Source organism: Oncorhynchus mykiss, chromosome 20 (genome assembly GCF_057628025.1).
Source record: "Oncorhynchus mykiss isolate SJ-2025 chromosome 20, ASM5762802v1, whole genome shotgun sequence".
Taxonomy (NCBI): Eukaryota; Metazoa; Chordata; class Actinopteri; order Salmoniformes; family Salmonidae; genus Oncorhynchus; species Oncorhynchus mykiss.
In genome coordinates this window covers 32,153,312-32,171,847 of record NC_143041.1, presented here as the reverse complement: position 1 = coordinate 32,171,847, position 18,536 = coordinate 32,153,312, and the positions used below count along the sequence as shown (strand labels likewise).

General features: G+C 44.2%; 1 protein-coding gene across 9 annotated transcripts in view; it reads right to left on the bottom strand.

The window, feature by feature from the left end:
- arfgef3 (ARFGEF family member 3) overlaps positions 1–17,742 on the bottom strand; it is a 44,555-nt gene extending 26,813 nt beyond the window's left edge. For 3 of the 9 annotated variants that reach the window (XM_090212907.1, XM_090212909.1, XM_090212914.1), the window contains exons 1-12: positions 16,349–16,766; positions 15,126–15,177; positions 12,540–12,621; positions 12,055–12,186; positions 10,888–10,956; positions 3,795–3,908; positions 3,390–3,435; positions 2,577–2,661; positions 2,157–2,261; positions 1,581–1,911; positions 1,281–1,393; positions 104–1,080 (exon numbers count right to left, since the gene is read on the bottom strand). In XM_090212907.1, coding sequence (XP_090069033.1) covers positions 104–1,080; positions 1,281–1,393; positions 1,581–1,911; positions 2,157–2,261; positions 2,577–2,661; positions 3,390–3,435; positions 3,795–3,908; positions 10,888–10,956; positions 12,055–12,186; positions 12,540–12,621; positions 15,126–15,177; positions 16,349–16,433 — 2,191 coding nt within the window. In that variant the 5' untranslated portion in view covers positions 16,434–16,766. Of the gene's footprint in view, positions 1–103; positions 1,081–1,280; positions 1,394–1,580; positions 1,912–2,156; positions 2,262–2,576; positions 2,662–3,389; positions 3,436–3,794; positions 3,909–10,887; positions 10,957–12,054; positions 12,187–12,539; positions 12,622–15,125; positions 15,178–16,348; positions 16,782–17,611 lie in introns of those variants that run through there. The other 6 variants (XM_090212908.1, XM_090212910.1, XM_090212911.1 and 3 more) reach the window with 4 other exon arrangements.
- Positions 17,743–18,536: the final 794 nt, after the last annotated feature.

Below are 18,536 nucleotides of genomic sequence, written 5' to 3'. Positions count from 1 at the left end.
TGCGACTTTCAATGACTTCTCCACGGATATCTGATGTTCTCACATCCTCCCTTCATTGTCTCATGTCATCTCCCTTAATCTCCTCTCTCTTTGTATCGCTTACCCGCCTGTAGGCCGGAGCAGAATGTGGAGGAGAAGTTCTGCAGGGACGTGTCCACGTCTGTCGTGCTGTGCATCCCCAGCAGGCGAGGCAACAGGCCGGCCAGAGACTGGACAAAGAGCCGAGCGCTCTGCTGGTCAGCCTCCTGGTTCTTCAGTAGCTTCAGGGAAAGGGCTGCCGTCCTCAGGGAGCGATGACCGGGACAATCCCTGGGTGTCTGCTCCTCATCGGCCAGGGAGCAGTTATCAGAGCCCATGTCGGACACATCCGAGCGGCCCGAGTCCTTCTCCGCCGCCATGGAGTACTGGTCACATGAATCAAACTCAGTGCGCGACATCTCCCCCTCATCCACACTGAAGTTGCTCTCGCTGTAGCGCGAGCCGTGAGGGTGCGCCCGGGCATCCACGGACAGGAAGTTAGTGATGTCGGGGTAGACTAGCGCGTGGCTGCGCTGCACCACGTCTGGGGGTCCTCCGGGCTCGGCGCCTGGCTCCCTCACACAGGGGCGTAGCTCAGGGTCAGCGTCCGGCCCGCAGGAGGAAGGCGAAGGCAGCTGGGGTTCTTCACCACACTCCTGCCCCTCTGGAGTAGTCTGTCCCAGCTCCCCATCCAGAGTGGTCTGTCCCAGCTCCCCATCCAGAGTGGTCTTGCCCGTATCTGTGGTGACGCTGATGCTGATGTCAGGACTGCGCTCCGTGGCAGAGATGGCAGAGGGCTCAGAGGGAGCGTGCTCAGACGAGAGGACGTGGCGCTGCCAGCGGAAGTCCGCCTCATTGATCTCCATGGACTCCCGCGTGGATTCTGCCCCCTCTTTCAGCTCATCCAATCGGCGCAGCAGCATGCGGGCCTGTTCTGACTGTAGGCCACGCCCATGACTCAACTCATCCAGAGCTCCCAGGAGGGCACAGGCACACGACACTGAGGAGTAGCAGGCCTCGATGCCCCCCTTCATACAGGCCTCTGTCATGCCATCCATCACCCTGTAGGCACACAGACATCATAAACACTATGTACCAGTTTACAACAGTACTACTTCCTTTTCACTATAGTACATGATGTATGGGTTAGAGGCTTATACAGCAGGTAGACGCATATCTTTTGGTTCACAAGGTTATACCGGTAAAGGTTATACCGGTAAAGGTTATACCGGTAAATAAAATAAGAGAATGTGGGTCCTCACAGTTTGAGCAGGTCCAGGTGAGACTTCCTCTTGGAGAAGGACCTTTTCCTAGACTCAGGCTCTATAACACAGGGACCAGCCAGGTCAAACAAGCGCTGAGGACTTCCCAGAATCTACAAAACGCATACAAAGACACTTTGGTTCATTTTTGTTCATCGCATCCCTTCTGCAACACTCAAACTGGTTCTGTCGATAAAGCAGCAACATTCCACTGTCTAATTCAATTGATTGCTCTATAAACATTATGTTAGGGGATTTGAGGTGACTGGTGAACAGTGAGGAGTCTGGGGCTCGGACCACCTCCTTCATGATCTTGATGGCCTCCACGCGGTGCTGTGGGGGGGGATAGAGCAGGATGCGGTGGTACAGCGACTGCAGAACAGGCTTCATGGACTCCACACAGCCCACCAGGCGCACCAGTTCAGCAGCCACGTAGCAGATGGTCCGCACCACCGGGCCGATCATGGCCGGGGTGGTGGAGGAGCAGCCGGATCCCCGGCCCTGGTCAGACACACCACCTAGAGAGGGGTCTGGATCCTGACACCCCCCTCCGTGGCCGTGGGCCGAGGTGATGGTCTTGTCGTTCACAGGGTTTCCCATGATCACCACCAACGTAGGACAAAGTTGCTTCCTGAGAGCAGGGGACAAGACATGTCACGTGTTTTATGTAGACAGATAATATGGTAACACTTTACTTGAAGGAGCATACTTTATGAAGTGCTCATGTTCTGCTTATGAATGTGGCATGTATGCATTATGAAGACCGTATATAGGGTCCCCTCGAGATAAGAAATCAGACTGAAAAGGAGGCAGGTATTCAGACAGGGAAGCATGACTGTCAATATACTGTATGTGTTAGCCACAGCCAGGCCTTACCAGATCAGGTCTGTGAAGCCTCTGTTCAGGTGCATGGTGGGAGGACAGCTGCTGAGCATGGACAAGATGCACTCTAGGTAGAGCAGCTGGAGCAGCTGGTTCTCACTGTGAAAACAAACAGACCATTAGTCAGAGTGTCAGGCTTTTATCCCAAATGGAACCCTATTCCCATTGGGTTCTGGTCAATAGTGCACTATGAATGGAATGGCATTTGGGATGCAGCCTCAGTGTCTCACCGTAATAAAAGCCAAGCAAGAAACATCTCTATAAAACATTGCTGTAAAACTGAATCATGCTTTGTAGAGGTGACCTTTAAAACAGCTAGCAGGGTAGACAAGGTGGGAGGAATTATGTGTTCTCCGGATGAGAGAGAAACATACAGTTCAGGGCTATAAACTCTGCATAAAGAATCATTCTTACTGGTCAACCCCCTCTAGCTTCTCGCAGAAGACGGTTATCACAGTCACAACGTCCTCACACAGGGACTGTGCAGTGGGAGACACATCTAAAAATGTAAAGGCCAACAACCATTAGAGACACCACACTCAGGAGAACTAACGCAACTGATAACATACCTTATATATAGCCTAACTATGTTAAATACATACATGCGATTCTAAGCTTGGCGTTTTAACTTTTGGGAACATTGGAGAGCTACCGTCCTCTAGATTTTCACTCCAACCCTCATCTAGCCCACCTGATTCTAATAATTATCTAGTTGATAAGCTGAATCAGGTTAGTTCCAACTTTGGTTGGAGCAAAAACCTACAGGGGGATAGCTCCCCAGGAACAGAGTTGGAGAGCCCTGCTGTACAGTATGGTGCAAGGAAGAGATGTGTTTTCGGCTTTTATTCAATTTGTTTAAGAATTCCCTTTATAGTGATTCCAAGTTTGGAGTTTGAACTTTTGGGACTATGCCATTGGGTGCATTGTCCAGGGCAAACTAAATGAAACGCAGCTCTGTTTGACAAATGCATTTGACCCAGGTCTGACAGAACAGTTGAACCACAAGACACACTGCACCAACCCCTCGTAATAGTCTCATCTCTCACACTTTTAGACGTGGACTCGAGGTATGAATCACCCAGCCTTGCAGTAAAAGACGTGTGATGTCTAAACAACCTGTATTCACTGCTTCATAAAAAGGGACATTATAGTCCCTGTGGAGGTATATTCCACCTGGCATGCAAAGGGCAGTGAAGGCTTTTGCTATATAACAGGGCTATAAAGTACCTCTGCGCTGGTGTGCGGGCACTGGTGGGTCTTCGCCATCCACTCCCTGCAGAGATCCACAAGACAATAGTATAGAATTTCAGACACTGTATGGTGGCTTCACTTCATCTATGATTATGCCTGCAATGCATTCCCATGCATATTCAAAGAATTTGTGATCTTATTAGTGATTCTTATAATCACAGCAGTACAACAGTCTACCAAAATGTATAGAACACAGTACTGTATTTTATATAGCTATTTAATGAGGTGATTACAAGCTCTCGTATGAGCTCTCAAGTGTGAAATGAAGATGTGCCTCACTCTAGAACCACTCCACTCCCCACCCAACCTATATTCATTCAAGTTGCTTCTAGTCTGAGTGGGTGATAATGTGAGCGGTCAAAGGTGCCTGGGGTGGCTGACCTGTCTGTGTCTGAGCTGCAGGGCGAGGTCCCCCAGGATCTGGCTGAGGGTGGCCCTCACGGCCGTGTTGATGCTGCGCTGGTGACAGCTGGACATGTACGTCTCGATACACACCTGGAAAACAGGACACACACACACACACACACACACATTACAACATAGCAGGGAGCTTACCGTTACACCCAACGACTATAAATGAAGGTAAGATCTCAAGAAAAAGCTTGCTGGACTGAAGAAAGTCTGACATCAGGAGCGAATGAACATATAATCTTTAAAACAACACTGTGCGATAGCTTCACACTTTTCATTTCTTCCCACTCTACATAAATCAGTATAGAACGGAGGATGACACAAGGGCTGGGAATTGCCAGGGACCTTAAGATACAATGTTATCACAATACTTTGGTGCCAATATGATATGTATTGTGATTCTCACGATTCTATACTGTATGTATAGAGATTTGATGTTCCAAACATGTTGCTCACCATATGTCTGCTGAAGAGGGACAAGAGAGAGCCAGGAGAAAAATAGTTTATCTGTCATGGAAATAAAAGACCTGAAAACAAATTGGCTCCCTATTTAAAAAGAAGATCCAGAAGAAGCTATGAAGGAAAAATACTGGAGTTTTGGTGCAGGTACAGCTAACAAGCGCAAAAATAATATTGCGATATTGTCAATACGATATATCGTCAAAAATAATATCCAAATATGTAACTGTAGAAATGTTTCCCCCATCACTAGATGACACACAGCTAGAGGCCCAGCAAATAAAGCACGACTGGAACATTCTCTTAACCCTCTCCTCTAGTACAATAAAAGCAGGTGTCACCATTCCGAGTGGTTATCCGGCAGGTGAGATAGAACAGAGTGGAAAAGTGTTCCGTCTCATTGTTCACACCTTATCTGCTGGATCCAATCTAAAATAAAGACTCCCAGTCGCTCTGGTAATTAACATGCAGATTCAAATGTGAAAGGCAACTGCTATTACTCACGTTTCTGTTCTGTTAACCAAGAGTAATCCTTGTGCATTTATAATCCATCCTGAGATGTGATTCATGGTATGAATCAACTATACGACTAAAATAAGACTTTAATAGCTTGGTCAGTCGAATTATGAGATGACCGCCTAGACCAATGACTATATAAATAAAGTGACCAGACCAGTTCAGCGGGGCTCCAGGGACTAAGGTCAAAAGGTCAGAAGGCAACTTCAGTTCCTTAAATCTGATTCCAAATATCAACTCTGTTGTTCTCAAAAAAGAAACGTCTTTCTTGGGGGTACTGCATCATAAAGTATAGTCATAGTCAAGGTCACATCTCAAGGAGTGTGTTGACACTAAGGAAAGTGATGATCCCACACACATGCATCTGTTAGTTCTGTGAATAACAAATACATTGAACATGCGTCACTCTTCGAATCCTGGTCAACCTGACCCCAGACCAGAAGATCTGATAAAAGACAACATATTTTTGCTAGGGGGTAAGGATGTTAGGTACAATATAGGATGAATCACAATAATTGTTTTCTAAAAAATGTACTGCAATGGCAATCCTGGTGATATGTAACAATCCTTTGCAAGAACTGTCGCCATTATAAGCATATTAATTATTAATGATGGAATATTAAAAAACGAATATACAGTCGTGGCTAAAAGTTTTGAGAATGACACAAATATTAATTTTCACAAAGTCTGCTGCTTCAGTGTCTTTAGATATTTTTGTCAGATGTTACTATGGAATACTGAAGTACAATTACAAGCATTTCAAGTGTCAAAGGCTTTTATTGACAATTACATGAAGTTGATGCAAAGAGTCAATATTGACTCTTCTTTTTCAAGACCTCTGCAATCCGCCCTGGCATGCTGTCAATTAACTTCTGGGCCACATCCTGACTGATGGAAGCCCATTCTTGCATAATCAATGCTTGGAGTTTTTCAGAATTTGTGGGTTTTTGTTTTGTCCCCCCGCCTCTTGAGGATTGACCACAAGTTCTCAATGGGATTAAGGTCTGGGGAGTTTCCTGGCCATGGACCCAAAATATTGATGTTTTGTTCCCCGAGCCACTTAGTTATCACTTTTGCCTTATGTCAAGGTGCTCCATCATGCTGGAAAAGGCATTGTTCGTCACCAAACTGTTCCTGGATGGTTGGGAGAAGTTGCTCTGGGAGGATGTGTTGGTACCATTTTTTATTCATGGCTGTGTTCTTAGGCAAAATTGTGAGTGAGCCCACTCCCTTGGTTGAGAAGCAACCCCACACATGAATGGTCTCAGGATGCTTTACTGTTGGCATGACACAGGACTGATGGTAGTGCTCACCTCGTCTCCTCCGGACAAGCTTTTTGTCCGGGTGCCCCAAACAATCAGAAAGGGGATTCATCAGAGAAAATGACTTTACCCCAGTCCTCAGCAGTCCAATCCGTGTACCTTTAGCAGAAAATCAGTCTGTCCCTGAGGTTTTTCCTGGAGAGAAGCGGCTTCGTTGCTGCCCTTCTTGACACCAGGCCATCCTCCAAAAGTCTTCGCCTCACTGTATGTACAGATGCACTCACACCTGCCTGCTGCCATTCCTGAGCAAGCTCTGTACTGGTGGTGCCCCGATCCCGCAGCTGAATCAACTTTAGGAGACAGTCCTCGTGCTTGCTGGACTTTCTTGAGCACTCTAAAGCCTTCTTCACAACAATTGAACCGCTCTCCTTGAAGTTCTTGATGATCCGATAAATGGTTTATTTAGGTGCAATCTTACTGGCAGCAATATCCTTGCCTGTGAAGCCCTTTTAGTGCAAAGCAATGATGACGGCACGTGTTTCCTTGCAGGTAACCATGGCTGACAGAGGAAGAACAATGATTCTTAGCACCACCCTCCTTTTGAAGCTTCCAGTCTGTTATTCAAACTCAATCAGCATGACAGAGTGATCTCCAGCCTTGTCCTCGTCAACACTCACACCTGTGTTAATGAGAGAATCACTGACATGATGTCAGCTGGTCCTTTTGTGGCAGGACTGAAATGCAGTAGAAATGTGTTTTGGGGGGGATTCAGTTCATTTGCACGGCAAAGAGGGACTTTGCAATTAATCTGATCACTCTTCATAACATTCTGGAGTATATGCAAATTACCATCTGAGGCAGCATACTTTGTGAAAATGTATATTTGTGTAATTCACAAAACTTTTGGCCACGACTGTGTGTGTGTGTGTGTGTGTGTGTATATATACACACACACAGTCGTGGCCAAAAGTTGTGTGAATCATATACATACATACATACATACACACACATACTGCTCAAAACATAAAGGGAACACTAAAATAACACATCCTAGATCTGAATGAATGAAATATTCTTATTAAATACTTTTTTCTTTACATAGTTGAATGTGCTGACGACAAAAATCTCACAACAATTATCAATGGAAATCAAATTGATCAACCCATGGAGGTCTGGATTTGGAGTCACACTCAAAAGTAAAGTGGAAAACCACACTGCAGGCTGATCCAACTTTGATGTAATGTCCTTAAAACAAGTCAAAATGAGGCTCAGTAGTGTGTGTGGCCTCCACGTGCCTGTATGACCTCCCTACAACACCTGGGCATGCTCCTGATGAGGTGGCCTCCCTACAACTCCTGGACAGTCTGTGGTGCAACGTGGCGTTGGTGGATGGTGCTCAATTGGATTCAGGTCTGGGGAACGGGCGGGCCAGTCCATAGCATCAATGCCTTCCTCTTGCAGGAACTGCTGACACACTCCAGCCACATGAGGTCTAGCATTGTCTTGCATTAGGAGGAACCCAGGGCCAACCGCACCAGCATATGGTCCCACAAGGGGTCTGAGGATCTCATCTCGGTACCTAATGGCAGTCAGGCTACCTCTGACGAGCACATGGAGGGCTGTGCGGCCCCCCAAAGAAATGCCACCCCACACCATGACTGACCCACCGCCAAATCGGTCATGCTGGAGGATGTTGCAGGCAGCAGAACGTTCTCCACGGCGTCTCCAGACTCTGTCACATGTGCTCAGTGTGAACCTGCTTTCATCTGTGAAGAGCACAGGGCGCCAGTGGCAAATTTGCCAATCTTGGTGTTCTCTGGCAAATGAAAAACGTCCGGCACGGTGTTGGGCTGTAAGCACATACCTCACCTGTGGACGTCGGGCCCTCATACCACCCTCATGGAGTCTGTTTCTGACCGTTTGAGCAGACACATGCACATTTGTGGCCTGCTGGAGGTCATTTTGCAGGGCTCTGGCAGTGCTCCTCCTGCTCGCACAAAGGCGGAGGTAGCGGTCCTGCTGCTGGGTTGTTGCCCTCCTACGGCCTCCTCCACGTCTCCTGATATACTGGCCTGTCTCCTGGTAGCGCCTCCATGCTCTGGACACTACGCTGACAGACACAGCAAACCTTCTTGCCACAGCAAACCTTCTTGCCACAGCTCGCATTGATGTGCCATCCTGGATGAGCTGCACTACCTGAGCAACTTGTGTGGGTTGTAGACTCCGACTCATGCTACCACTAGAGTGAAAGCACCGCCAGCATTCAAAAGTGACCAAAACATCAGCCAGGAAGCATAGGAACTGAGAAGTGGTCTGTGGTCACCACCTGCAGAACCACTCCTTTATTGGGGGTGTCTTGCTAATTTCCTATCATTTCCACCTGTTGTCTATTCCATTTGCACAACAGCATGTGAAATGTATTGTCAATCAGTGTTGCTTCCTAAGTGGACAGTTTGATTTCACAGAAGTGTGATTGACTTGGAGTTACATTGTGTTGTGTTCCCTTTATTTTTTTTAGCAGTATATATCCTTATTTTTGAAAGAAAAGCACATTTGTCGTTCATTAAAATAACATCAAGTTGATCAGAAATACAGTGTAGACATTGTTAATGTTGTAAATGACTATTGTAGCTGGAAACGGCTGTTTTTTTCAATGGAATATCTACATTACATAGGAGTGATGGTTGCTGATAATGGGCCTATGTTCCAATGGCACGTTGTGTTAGCTAATCCAAGTTTGTCATTTTAAAAGTCTAATGAATCATTAGAAAACCCTTTTGCAATTATGTTAGCACAGCTGAAAACTGTTGTCCTGATTAAAGAAGCAATAAAATTGGTCTTCTTTAGACTAGTTGAGTATCTGGAGCATCAGCACTCCTGGGTTTGATTACAGGCTCAAAATGGCCAGAAACAAAGATCTTTCTTCTGAAACTCATCAGTCTATTTTTGTTCTGAGAAATGAAGGCTATTCCATGCGAGAAATTGCCAAGACACTGAAGGTCTCGTACAACGCTGTGTACTACTCCCTTCACAGAACAGCGCAAACTGTCTCTAACCAGAATAGAAAGAGTGGGAGGCCCCGGTGCACAACTGATCAAGAGGACAAGTACATTAGTGTTTAGTTTGAGAAAGAGATGCCTCACAAGTCCTCAAATGGCAGCTTCATTAAATAGTACCCGCAAAACACCAGTCTCAGTGGCGACTCCGGGATGTTGGCCTTCTAGGCAGAGTTGCAAAAAACAGCCATATCTCAGACTGGCCAATAAAAAGAAAATATTAAGATGGGCAAAAGAACACAGACAGTGGCCTAGAAGTCCAGCATCCCGGAGTCGCCTCTTCACTGTTGACGTTGAGGCTGGTGTTTTGTGGGTTTGATGGAGCTACAATAACGCTGATCTATCCCCTAAAAAATGTATTTAAAAAATGCATTAAAAAAAAAGACAACTCTCGCTATTTCTCCCCCTGCCTGGTGCTGACGTAGTGGAAAGACCACTTCAGACATCAGTGGCCTTTAATGTCGTGTTCCCTTGCCAACGAGATTAGAGGAAGAACGAGCACCTTGTTTGACTTGGTTTGTTAAGGTTACAGAGAGGAATTAGTTAGGGACAGTCAAGGTCCTCTGTGTCTCTTCCTGTCTGTCTGTACCAGGGATGAGGAAGAGCAGGGCATGGACCATCTCTGTGACACATCAGCAAAGAGATGGATGAGAAATAGTATTCACCCACAGAACACGTCATTAAAATGTATCCCAAAATAATAATGATAAGTTCGTTTTTACCTGTAAAGCTGTAGACATTAATGTGTTAGGAAAGAATGGGATGTATAAGTTATATGCATCTTAACATGCAGGGATGAAGAGGGTAATCTCTTTTCAAATTAAATCCCTCAGGGTAAACAGGATTTTACACCTTCTGTTCCCCGTGCCAGATCGACAGAGCAGGAGCATATATTACATCCAGGACTGCATTAGGTCCAGTTATTTATGAGCTGCTGTTAACAGTACAAGAGCAGCATTAACGCGTCTGCATACATAGATTTGGTTTGCTGCTAGCAGAACTCGGCTAGGCGAAGCGACCGTCTGGGCTCTCATACTCCCTAAAAGACCCTCACTTGAAAAACTAGAGAAAAAAGCTTACATTTCACTGGTGTTTGTCCCTCTCGAGCCAACATAGTCAGAAACACTTCCTCAAAATAGTCAAAATTAATAAGATAAATCAAGAAATGCGTAATGAATGTGTTTTTTTCCAGAGGAGGTCTTAGTCTTTATATCTAGCTAAGATGTTTTGTGCAGTATTTCTCAAGTGAAAATCTCTCGTTTAATGACAACAAGCACTTCATGTTCCCACTCACTCGTAATGCATTAGATTACCATGACTGTGACTACCATAAACGTTGGACGCATAGCAGCAACACAGAAATTCACCTTTGTGATGGATGGTCCTCGTTAGGCTGTTGCTAGCAGTAGCAGGGAGTTGATGCTACTGAGGTGGTGTTTTGTGACACATTATGTCAAGAGTCAGCATTAATCAGCAGCCTGGCGCAAGGCTGAACAGATACAGACCAGACCTGGGTCCAAACACTATTGGGTTTCTTTCAAATAACTGTAAGTATTTGACTGAGCTTGTCTGGAGTGTCAGGGGGGGGTGGAGGTTGCACTTTTAGGACTATTCCATTGCTGTAGGTAAGCTCAATTAGGTGCAGCTAAATTATTTGAAAGAGAACCAATACTATCCAGATCTAAAATAGACTGCAACATCCAGCAGGTTGACACTGGCTCCCTGTTCTCCCTTTGCATATCAGTGATACCTCCGTCAGGCTAGGCTTACCTCAGCAATCCTCAGGATGGAGTCTCCATTGATCTCAAAGGTGGAGGAGTACGTGATGCAGAGAAGGACCTGTAGGGCAAGGAGACAAAGGCTTGTAAAACACCCATCGAACTGAACAGGGAAAGAAGATTGGGGGCAGCTGCATAAAGGCAAGGCTCTCAGAGATAATCCTCTCCATCAGGGAACATCAACTCTGTATAGAACAAACACAATGCCTTGTGTGACTGTGGAGAAAAGTACTGTGGCACTGCTGTCAAAACAGACAGCATCACTTCAACTACTCAGCATAGCACAGAGTTTAAAATAAATTTGGCTAGAAGTATATATTTACTGTCTCTTTTGACAAAAGTGCTGTTTTTGCATTGCCATATCTGGGATGAAGGAACAATAGGGTCTCAGGTAAGTGTGGAGCAGAAGGCAAATGACATGGTTACCCATGGTTACTCAGAGTACTCTTACAGGCAGAATGAACACTACACTGATCTTATAGTAATAACTCTGTGGACACTAGAGACATGAGGTGCAGCCCACATACAGCTAATAGTAAAGTAGGCAGTAAAATAATCTAGTTTTAAAAAGTACAACAAGTGGCATGATCATGAGAGCCACAAAAGCAAACCACAAGTAATCAATACAGTACTGTGAATTGGTGTGCACATGGCAAAGACGACCTTTCACTGTTCTCTCATTTTGAACAACTTTGGCCAGATTTACCACACCAGCAAGTGTTTGCATCAGTTCAAAAATGCCCCCCAGTTGAACATGTTGAAGTCCATTCAGTTACGTCTTGCTGTGTGACATGATTTACTGGATGCCCCATTCTGAGGTGGCTCTGTGCCCAGTACTGTATGATGCAGAGAGAAGCGTATGGTGGAGCATAATAACTGTAGAGTGATTTGTGGCAAACTGAGACCGCAAGTACTGTATCCATGAGTACAACTGACTGGCAACAAGCCAGGGGATGGTCCCGGCTTCATTTTACTACCTGGGGACCCTTTGTGCAATACAGTACACCAGCAGTCTTCACACATCGGCATCAGAGGGAAAAAAAGTGGAATTCTTCATTGGATTGTAAAGTATACTCCTTTAATCAATGTTTAGACCAGCTATAACAGAGACTAAGTCATCTGATCGCTTTTATAATCCCAGTGTGCAGAGAGGACTGACCTTCATGACCTCGACCTGCAGGTCCTCGTGGAGCATGGGGGTCACCCTCACTGCATCCAGCATCTGACTCAACAGCTGGCTCTCCAGAGCCTCCGCCTCCACAGCCACAAACCTGTCCTCACACAGGATCTTCTGCAGTCAAACGAGGAGGAGGAGTAGGATGGAGAATGACACAAAATGGAGGAGAGAGAAGAAGAAAAAAAACACAGGGAGAGAGTTGGACAATACACAGTCAGAAAATGTATACTGTGTGTAGAATATCAGAATTCGCACCAAAAAAATAATAATGCAAATTAGGCTTCACTGAAGGGTAATAGGTTGGGTCTGTAGCAGTAATGCTTGTAATGAACCTACATTTCCTCTCAGAATGTACTGTAGTTTCACAAATGCATGGCTAGCAATGACCCTTTTCCTGTACCTGGTTCAACCACATCTGCTGTTTTGTACAGTACATTGTTGCTGCATGTATAGCTGCTGGACTGTACCTGCATTCCTGTGAGGGCAGTCTGGGCCAGCTTCATGTTCTTGGACTCCAGTGCCAGCTGAAGAGGGAGAAGGCATCTTTCTCTGCAAAGGCGAACATATGATTAAGCTACCGAGAGAAAATACAAACACTGGGGGGCAAAGCTTTCATATTTAGGATGGAGAAGGTTGGATTGAGGGCTCTGACAATATTACCCGTGGAGCTTTCCAACAAGAGATTACAGCTAACATGTCCACATTAAACAAAACAAGAGCAAACAAAGCACAAACAAATCTGATGCAAAAATAAGAACGATACTTTCACATCAACCATGTTATATTCCCAGCCTGTCCCCTGAAACATTATAAAATCACAACAGCCTACAAAAAGAGACATTTAATCTCATATTAATCTGTCTGAAATCAAGGCCACAAATCCACAACACCTATTTATTAGTGGCATTTTAAATCAGATGTTTTGGGAGAATTCTTGTTGCTGCTTGCACTCAAAATGATTTGGCTGATGCAGAAAATCAAAGAAACGGAAAAGCTTTCCTTTTCGAGAACATTGCAGGAAGGAAGATACATTTCCTTTGAAGGAAAGCAAAACAAGCTTTGCCCTTTTTACCCAACTGGAATTACATTTCCAAGTGGCTACAGGGAGCAAGTGTTCTTAACTAGACATGCTTTTTTCTGTTTAATAAGGAGAAGTCTTCTTTCTACAGTATCAGAATCATGCGTCATGCTGAGCTGAACATCAAATCAAAGTTTATTGGTCCCATGCACAGGATACAGGGTATAAACAGTACAGTGAAATGCTTACTTGCAAGCCCTCCTCAACAGTCCAATACACATTAATACAAATAATCACAATAGGTATCCTGCCACGTGTAAAGGAAATTAGCATGCCATTTCTAAAATAAACACAACCTTTTCCTTAAATCAACATACTGAACATCAAATGACAACTTCAGTATAAACTACATAACTATAATTAGATAAAGAGTATGATAACTTCAGAATTACTGGATGCACTGAATCATAACCATATAAGAACACCATTAGGCTACCAGTCATCTACAGTGCCGACTTATTTCCGAGTATGGACTAAAAGCCTATCGGAGAAGGTTCAACTTCATGGATTACTGGTATCAAAGGGGAAGGAACAAGCTCCTGTAATAGTCTACCACTAGCACTGCCAGACTAACATCACAGGGCACACCAGGCAGGGCAACGACCAGACAGCATTCCAAATGACCAGACAGACATTCCAAATAACAGGGTAGCAAGCGTAATATGATTAGATGGAGACAGACAGACACTGAGGTGATGGTATTACTGCCAGATCCAGATCTAACACCAGCCCAGATGAGACATATCACATCTCCAATTTATCCGGAAGGCATAACTCTGACACTGCAGAGACAAAGAGCGCTCCCTCAGTGTAGCGAGCCAAGCTGGATCACCTCGTGGTTTTAAATTAAAACCTTATCATGACCCAATGAATGAGGGTTGTGGTGGCTCAGTCTCTATGCCTTTAACTGAGTGATTGTAATGAAGAGTTGCTCTTTGTGGAGAGCGTTGACTGTTGTCAGTATAATCTCCTCCCTGAACACAAACACTAGTACAGCATCAAACAAAAGAGTCCGGGTTGGGCCAAGTTTGCTAATATCATTGTGCCAGATCTGGATGATACTTCACTGGTATTTAAACATTGGATTCATGTTCAGTTCCAGCATGTTCTGCTGACAGAAATATCACTGAGGAAAGTGGAGGCAGGAGATTCAGAGGTGTGGGTCTCTGCGGATGCTGAGCTGGCAGAAAGGGGCTGAGCCAGATAATGTTTTTGGAGGATTAAACTGTGGAATAAGTCATTTGGAATAAACTAATAATTGTAGAAATAAGAGTAAGAGTGAAAAAAGAAAACCTTGCTAACATGAGTAGTTACTGTTAGGGTCTTATGTGAACTGAACCAAAACAGTCTAAATCATTAATTCTAGAATTTTAGCAGCTTTGAAGGTGAATACTGCAAATGTTTAACTAATTAAGAGTGATAGCACTCTCACAGTTCTTCCTATGATACATCATGTTTTTCACACGGCCTTCTTGCCAGCACAGCAGGTGTTGTTGTTTGTGTGTGTGTGTGTGTGTGTGTGTGTGTGTGTGTGTGTGTGTGTGTGTGTGTGTGATGCTTGGGTGCCTTTGTGCATGACTGTGTTTGTGTAACAGTGTTGCTTCGGTCCCTCTCCTCGCCCCAACCTGGACTTGAACCAGGGACCCACTGCACACAACAACAGTCACTCTCGAAGCATTGTTACCTATTGATCCACAAAAGCCGCAGACCTTGCAGAGCAAGGGAAACAACTACTTCAAGGTCTCAGAGGGAGTGAAGTCACTGATTGATACGCTACTAGCGCACACCGCTAACTAGCCATTTCACATCTGCATGTGTGGGAGAGGGAGTGGTAGGACTGTGGAGAGGTTGACTTTTTGGATGTGAAACGTCACAACAATCACACTGCTTCATAATTAAGTAGCTCCTCAACACACAAACATGACTGACGTCAAATAAACTTTTGATGATGCCTTAAGTCAGTTTCCTAACTTACCTGAGCCGGGACGGTGGAATCGTGGCCGATCCAGTTTGTTTCTGAAGGGTTTCTGTAGTCATATACAAAACAAAAAATATTAAAGTTATAACATCAAATCACCTAGGACTGGACCCATGGTTCTCAGTATCTGTTGTGGTACAGTATCAGAATAAGAAACACAGGTCAGTTTGTTCCAGGTGCTCTAGGAAAACAGGAAGTTCATAAAAATGTATTACCATATGATGATATTCACATTGAAATGGGAGCATGAATAATGTAGTATGTGTGTGGGAGTGGATAAGTTATCCTTGCCCTTATTCATGTGCCCGATGTGCAATATTGCATTCATCTGCAATACCTGCTGTTCATTGATATGCAGTGGCAGCAATGAGGCCAGCTGTCTGCCAGGCAGCCTGTGCTATCGTGTCACTCTGTATTGCCTCAGAGAGAGGTGACAGGCGCCTTGTAAAAAGCAGGTTCCACCAAGAAGTGGACAATTACAGTACTCAGTAATGTCTGTCACAACAACCTTGCATTTTGGTATTGAATGAAAGCAAAATGTTATTGTTGACAGTAAGAGAGCTTGGCCTGAAATGTTAACATGCAAATGTGGTCTGTGTTGATGTGGAAACTGCTGTGCTGTTATTGAATCGGCCTACCTGTCATATTCTGTGAATGAAATTTCCTAAGGGAATCAATAATATGGCACACTATGTGTTTGGCTCGTGAAAAGTACATTATATTACAATACGTCATTCAACAACATTATGATTCTTTCCGCAACTATTGTCCACCTGTCAATTGCGTTCAGGACAATAGAAATTCCCACCAGTAATGTGGCCAAATAGGTGAATGAGTGCTGCATTAGCTACACGGACTTAAAATTTAACGACAGCAACCCTTAGTTGCACTGACTCAACATTTAACAACAGCAACCCATATGGGTGCTGCCAAGCTGGCCATGGCACATAATGCTACGATTGTTTTACACTTTCCAGTAACACGATGAGAATATTTCCGGAAAGTCAACAACAGGCATAGCGGGTACAAATAGCCGATAGTCAAAATAGTTGACCATCTGAATGGCGAACCTATTAAACGGGTTTGTGTTGGGGGCTTTTCAGGAAGCCTGTAACACACAACAGTTGTCATATTTAGCCTATCTTTGGTCAGTTTTCGATTACATGACAGGTCCAACATTGGCTAATGTCTGTAGCAACCTGATAATACAGGCTACTCACCACAGGCGAAGACGCACGAATCCCGAATTGCTTTGTGCTTATTTCCAGATGCGTCCTTCTGTAGCTTCCGCAGTATTTCTTCCATGATAAGACTAAGATGACAAAATTAGCTATTTTAAAATAAGTGCGATGGTCCAGTTCACAGGCGCAGCATCCCTATTCTCTTATGATGATTCACTCCCAGACCAGTGACGTAAGACCGAACGTGAAATCCGCTGAGTTGAGAGGAAGCGTTCATTTAGCGTCGCATAGCTATTCCAGGGTTTTCGGACTGTTATATATTGATGCAACCGAGCGACCTGATCATTCTCATGAAACACCTGCATTTATTGCGAAAAGACATGCCATTCTACTGGGCTGTCTTGATTTGAGTATGTATGGTCCATATCATTCCCCCTTAATTCGTTCTGGGAATTCTGAAACTGTGTCCATGGATCGGCTTTGACGACAGACGCAGGTGGTCTGCGAGTGTCTTGCAATTGTGTTTTACAGTTTTAGGCCTAAGCATTGAAATATTGTTGGGATGAGGATAGTAATATTTCAAAATAAACTATCTATCCCCGAGCCTGAGTTAAATTTAGACATGCAAACACAGTCGTTCTCCATCCGATCGATTCCATGGAATCTGATTCCATGCATTATATTCCTTCTCACCCTCCATGCAACCGCACCGGCTTCACGGTCGTCACTAGTTACCACAGCCACAATGTCACAATTATGGCTAAACCCAATGATGTATATTTACACTCAATGACTAACAGGGGGCGCTGTGTTGAAGCTAACATGCCTCCATCTTGGTACTCCCACACCATTGTAAAAGCTATATGTTGGAAGCTATAGAAATGCATTTATTATTGTCTACGTTCGAGTTTACTAATCCACACTACAACAAAACCTACTCAAATACATGAATGCCATTCATTCCTATGGGGAACTGCTCCACAATAATGTCAGTATCGCCGACCAGCGGCTTTAAAGCCTCTCCATGGCCAGCACATAGCATCTGCAATCGAGATGTGTATTCATTACGGAAACCATTTAACGTTTACCCAAAAGGAAACAAACAGAGCAAACGGAATTAAACGGGAGGGACCTACCTGAATTTGTCCAATAGAAACTCTCATTTGTGTTTTCCATTTGGTGTATTGTTTCTTTGCAACATAATCAGCGAAATGATTACAGGGGTGATGTTTATAAAATCATTGGCTAAACCCAACCTATTTCTAATTATATATTTTTTACAGATTGTAACACAACACTTACCTTAACCCCATTGCTAACCATTGTTTTCAGGAATTTTTACCATATACAATTTTTACTTTGGTAAGTAGTAATCACCGAGCTTCACTGTTGCTACTCCCAACACAACGCAAAACATGACATATGTAATCCTGAAACATTCTATGGAGTAGCTGCCCGACCTGGCCCATTCGCGACATTCTGTAACTCCGCAGAATAAAACATTGTACCGAAAAACACTATAAAGAGGTGTCTTATTTTGATTTTGGATACAATGTTGCGTTTTGCATTCATTAAATAACAGCCTGATCCACATAGTAAAGGTAACTCAAAATCTGTATAAGGTTTAGAATAGGCCTATAATATAGCCTAACATACAGTGAGCAAAAATATAAACGCAACATCTTTAGCGTTGGTTTCATGAGCTGAAAAAAAAGATCCCAGACATGTTCTATGTGCACAAAATGCTAATTTCTCTAAACTGTTGTGCACAAAACATTTTTACATCCCTGTTAATAAGGATTTCTCCTCTGCCAAGATAATCCATCCACCTGACAGGTGTGGAATATGAAGAAGCTGATTAAAAAGCACGATCATTACACAGGTGTACCTTGTGCTGGGGACAATAAAAGACCACTCCAAAATGTGCACAACACAATGACACAAATGTCTCAAGTTTTGAGGGAGTGTGCAATTGGTATTCTGACCAGAGCTGTTGCCAGAGAATTGAATGTTAATTTCTCGACCATAATCCACCTCCAACATTGTTTTAGAGAATTTGGCGGTACAGTACGTCCAACCGGCCTCACAACCTCCAGGACCTCTACATCTGGCTTCTTCATCTGTGGGATTGTCAGAGACCAGCCACCCGGACAGCTAATGAAACTGTGGGTTTGCACAACCAAATAATTTCTGCACAAACTGTCAGAAACCTTCTCAGATAACCTCA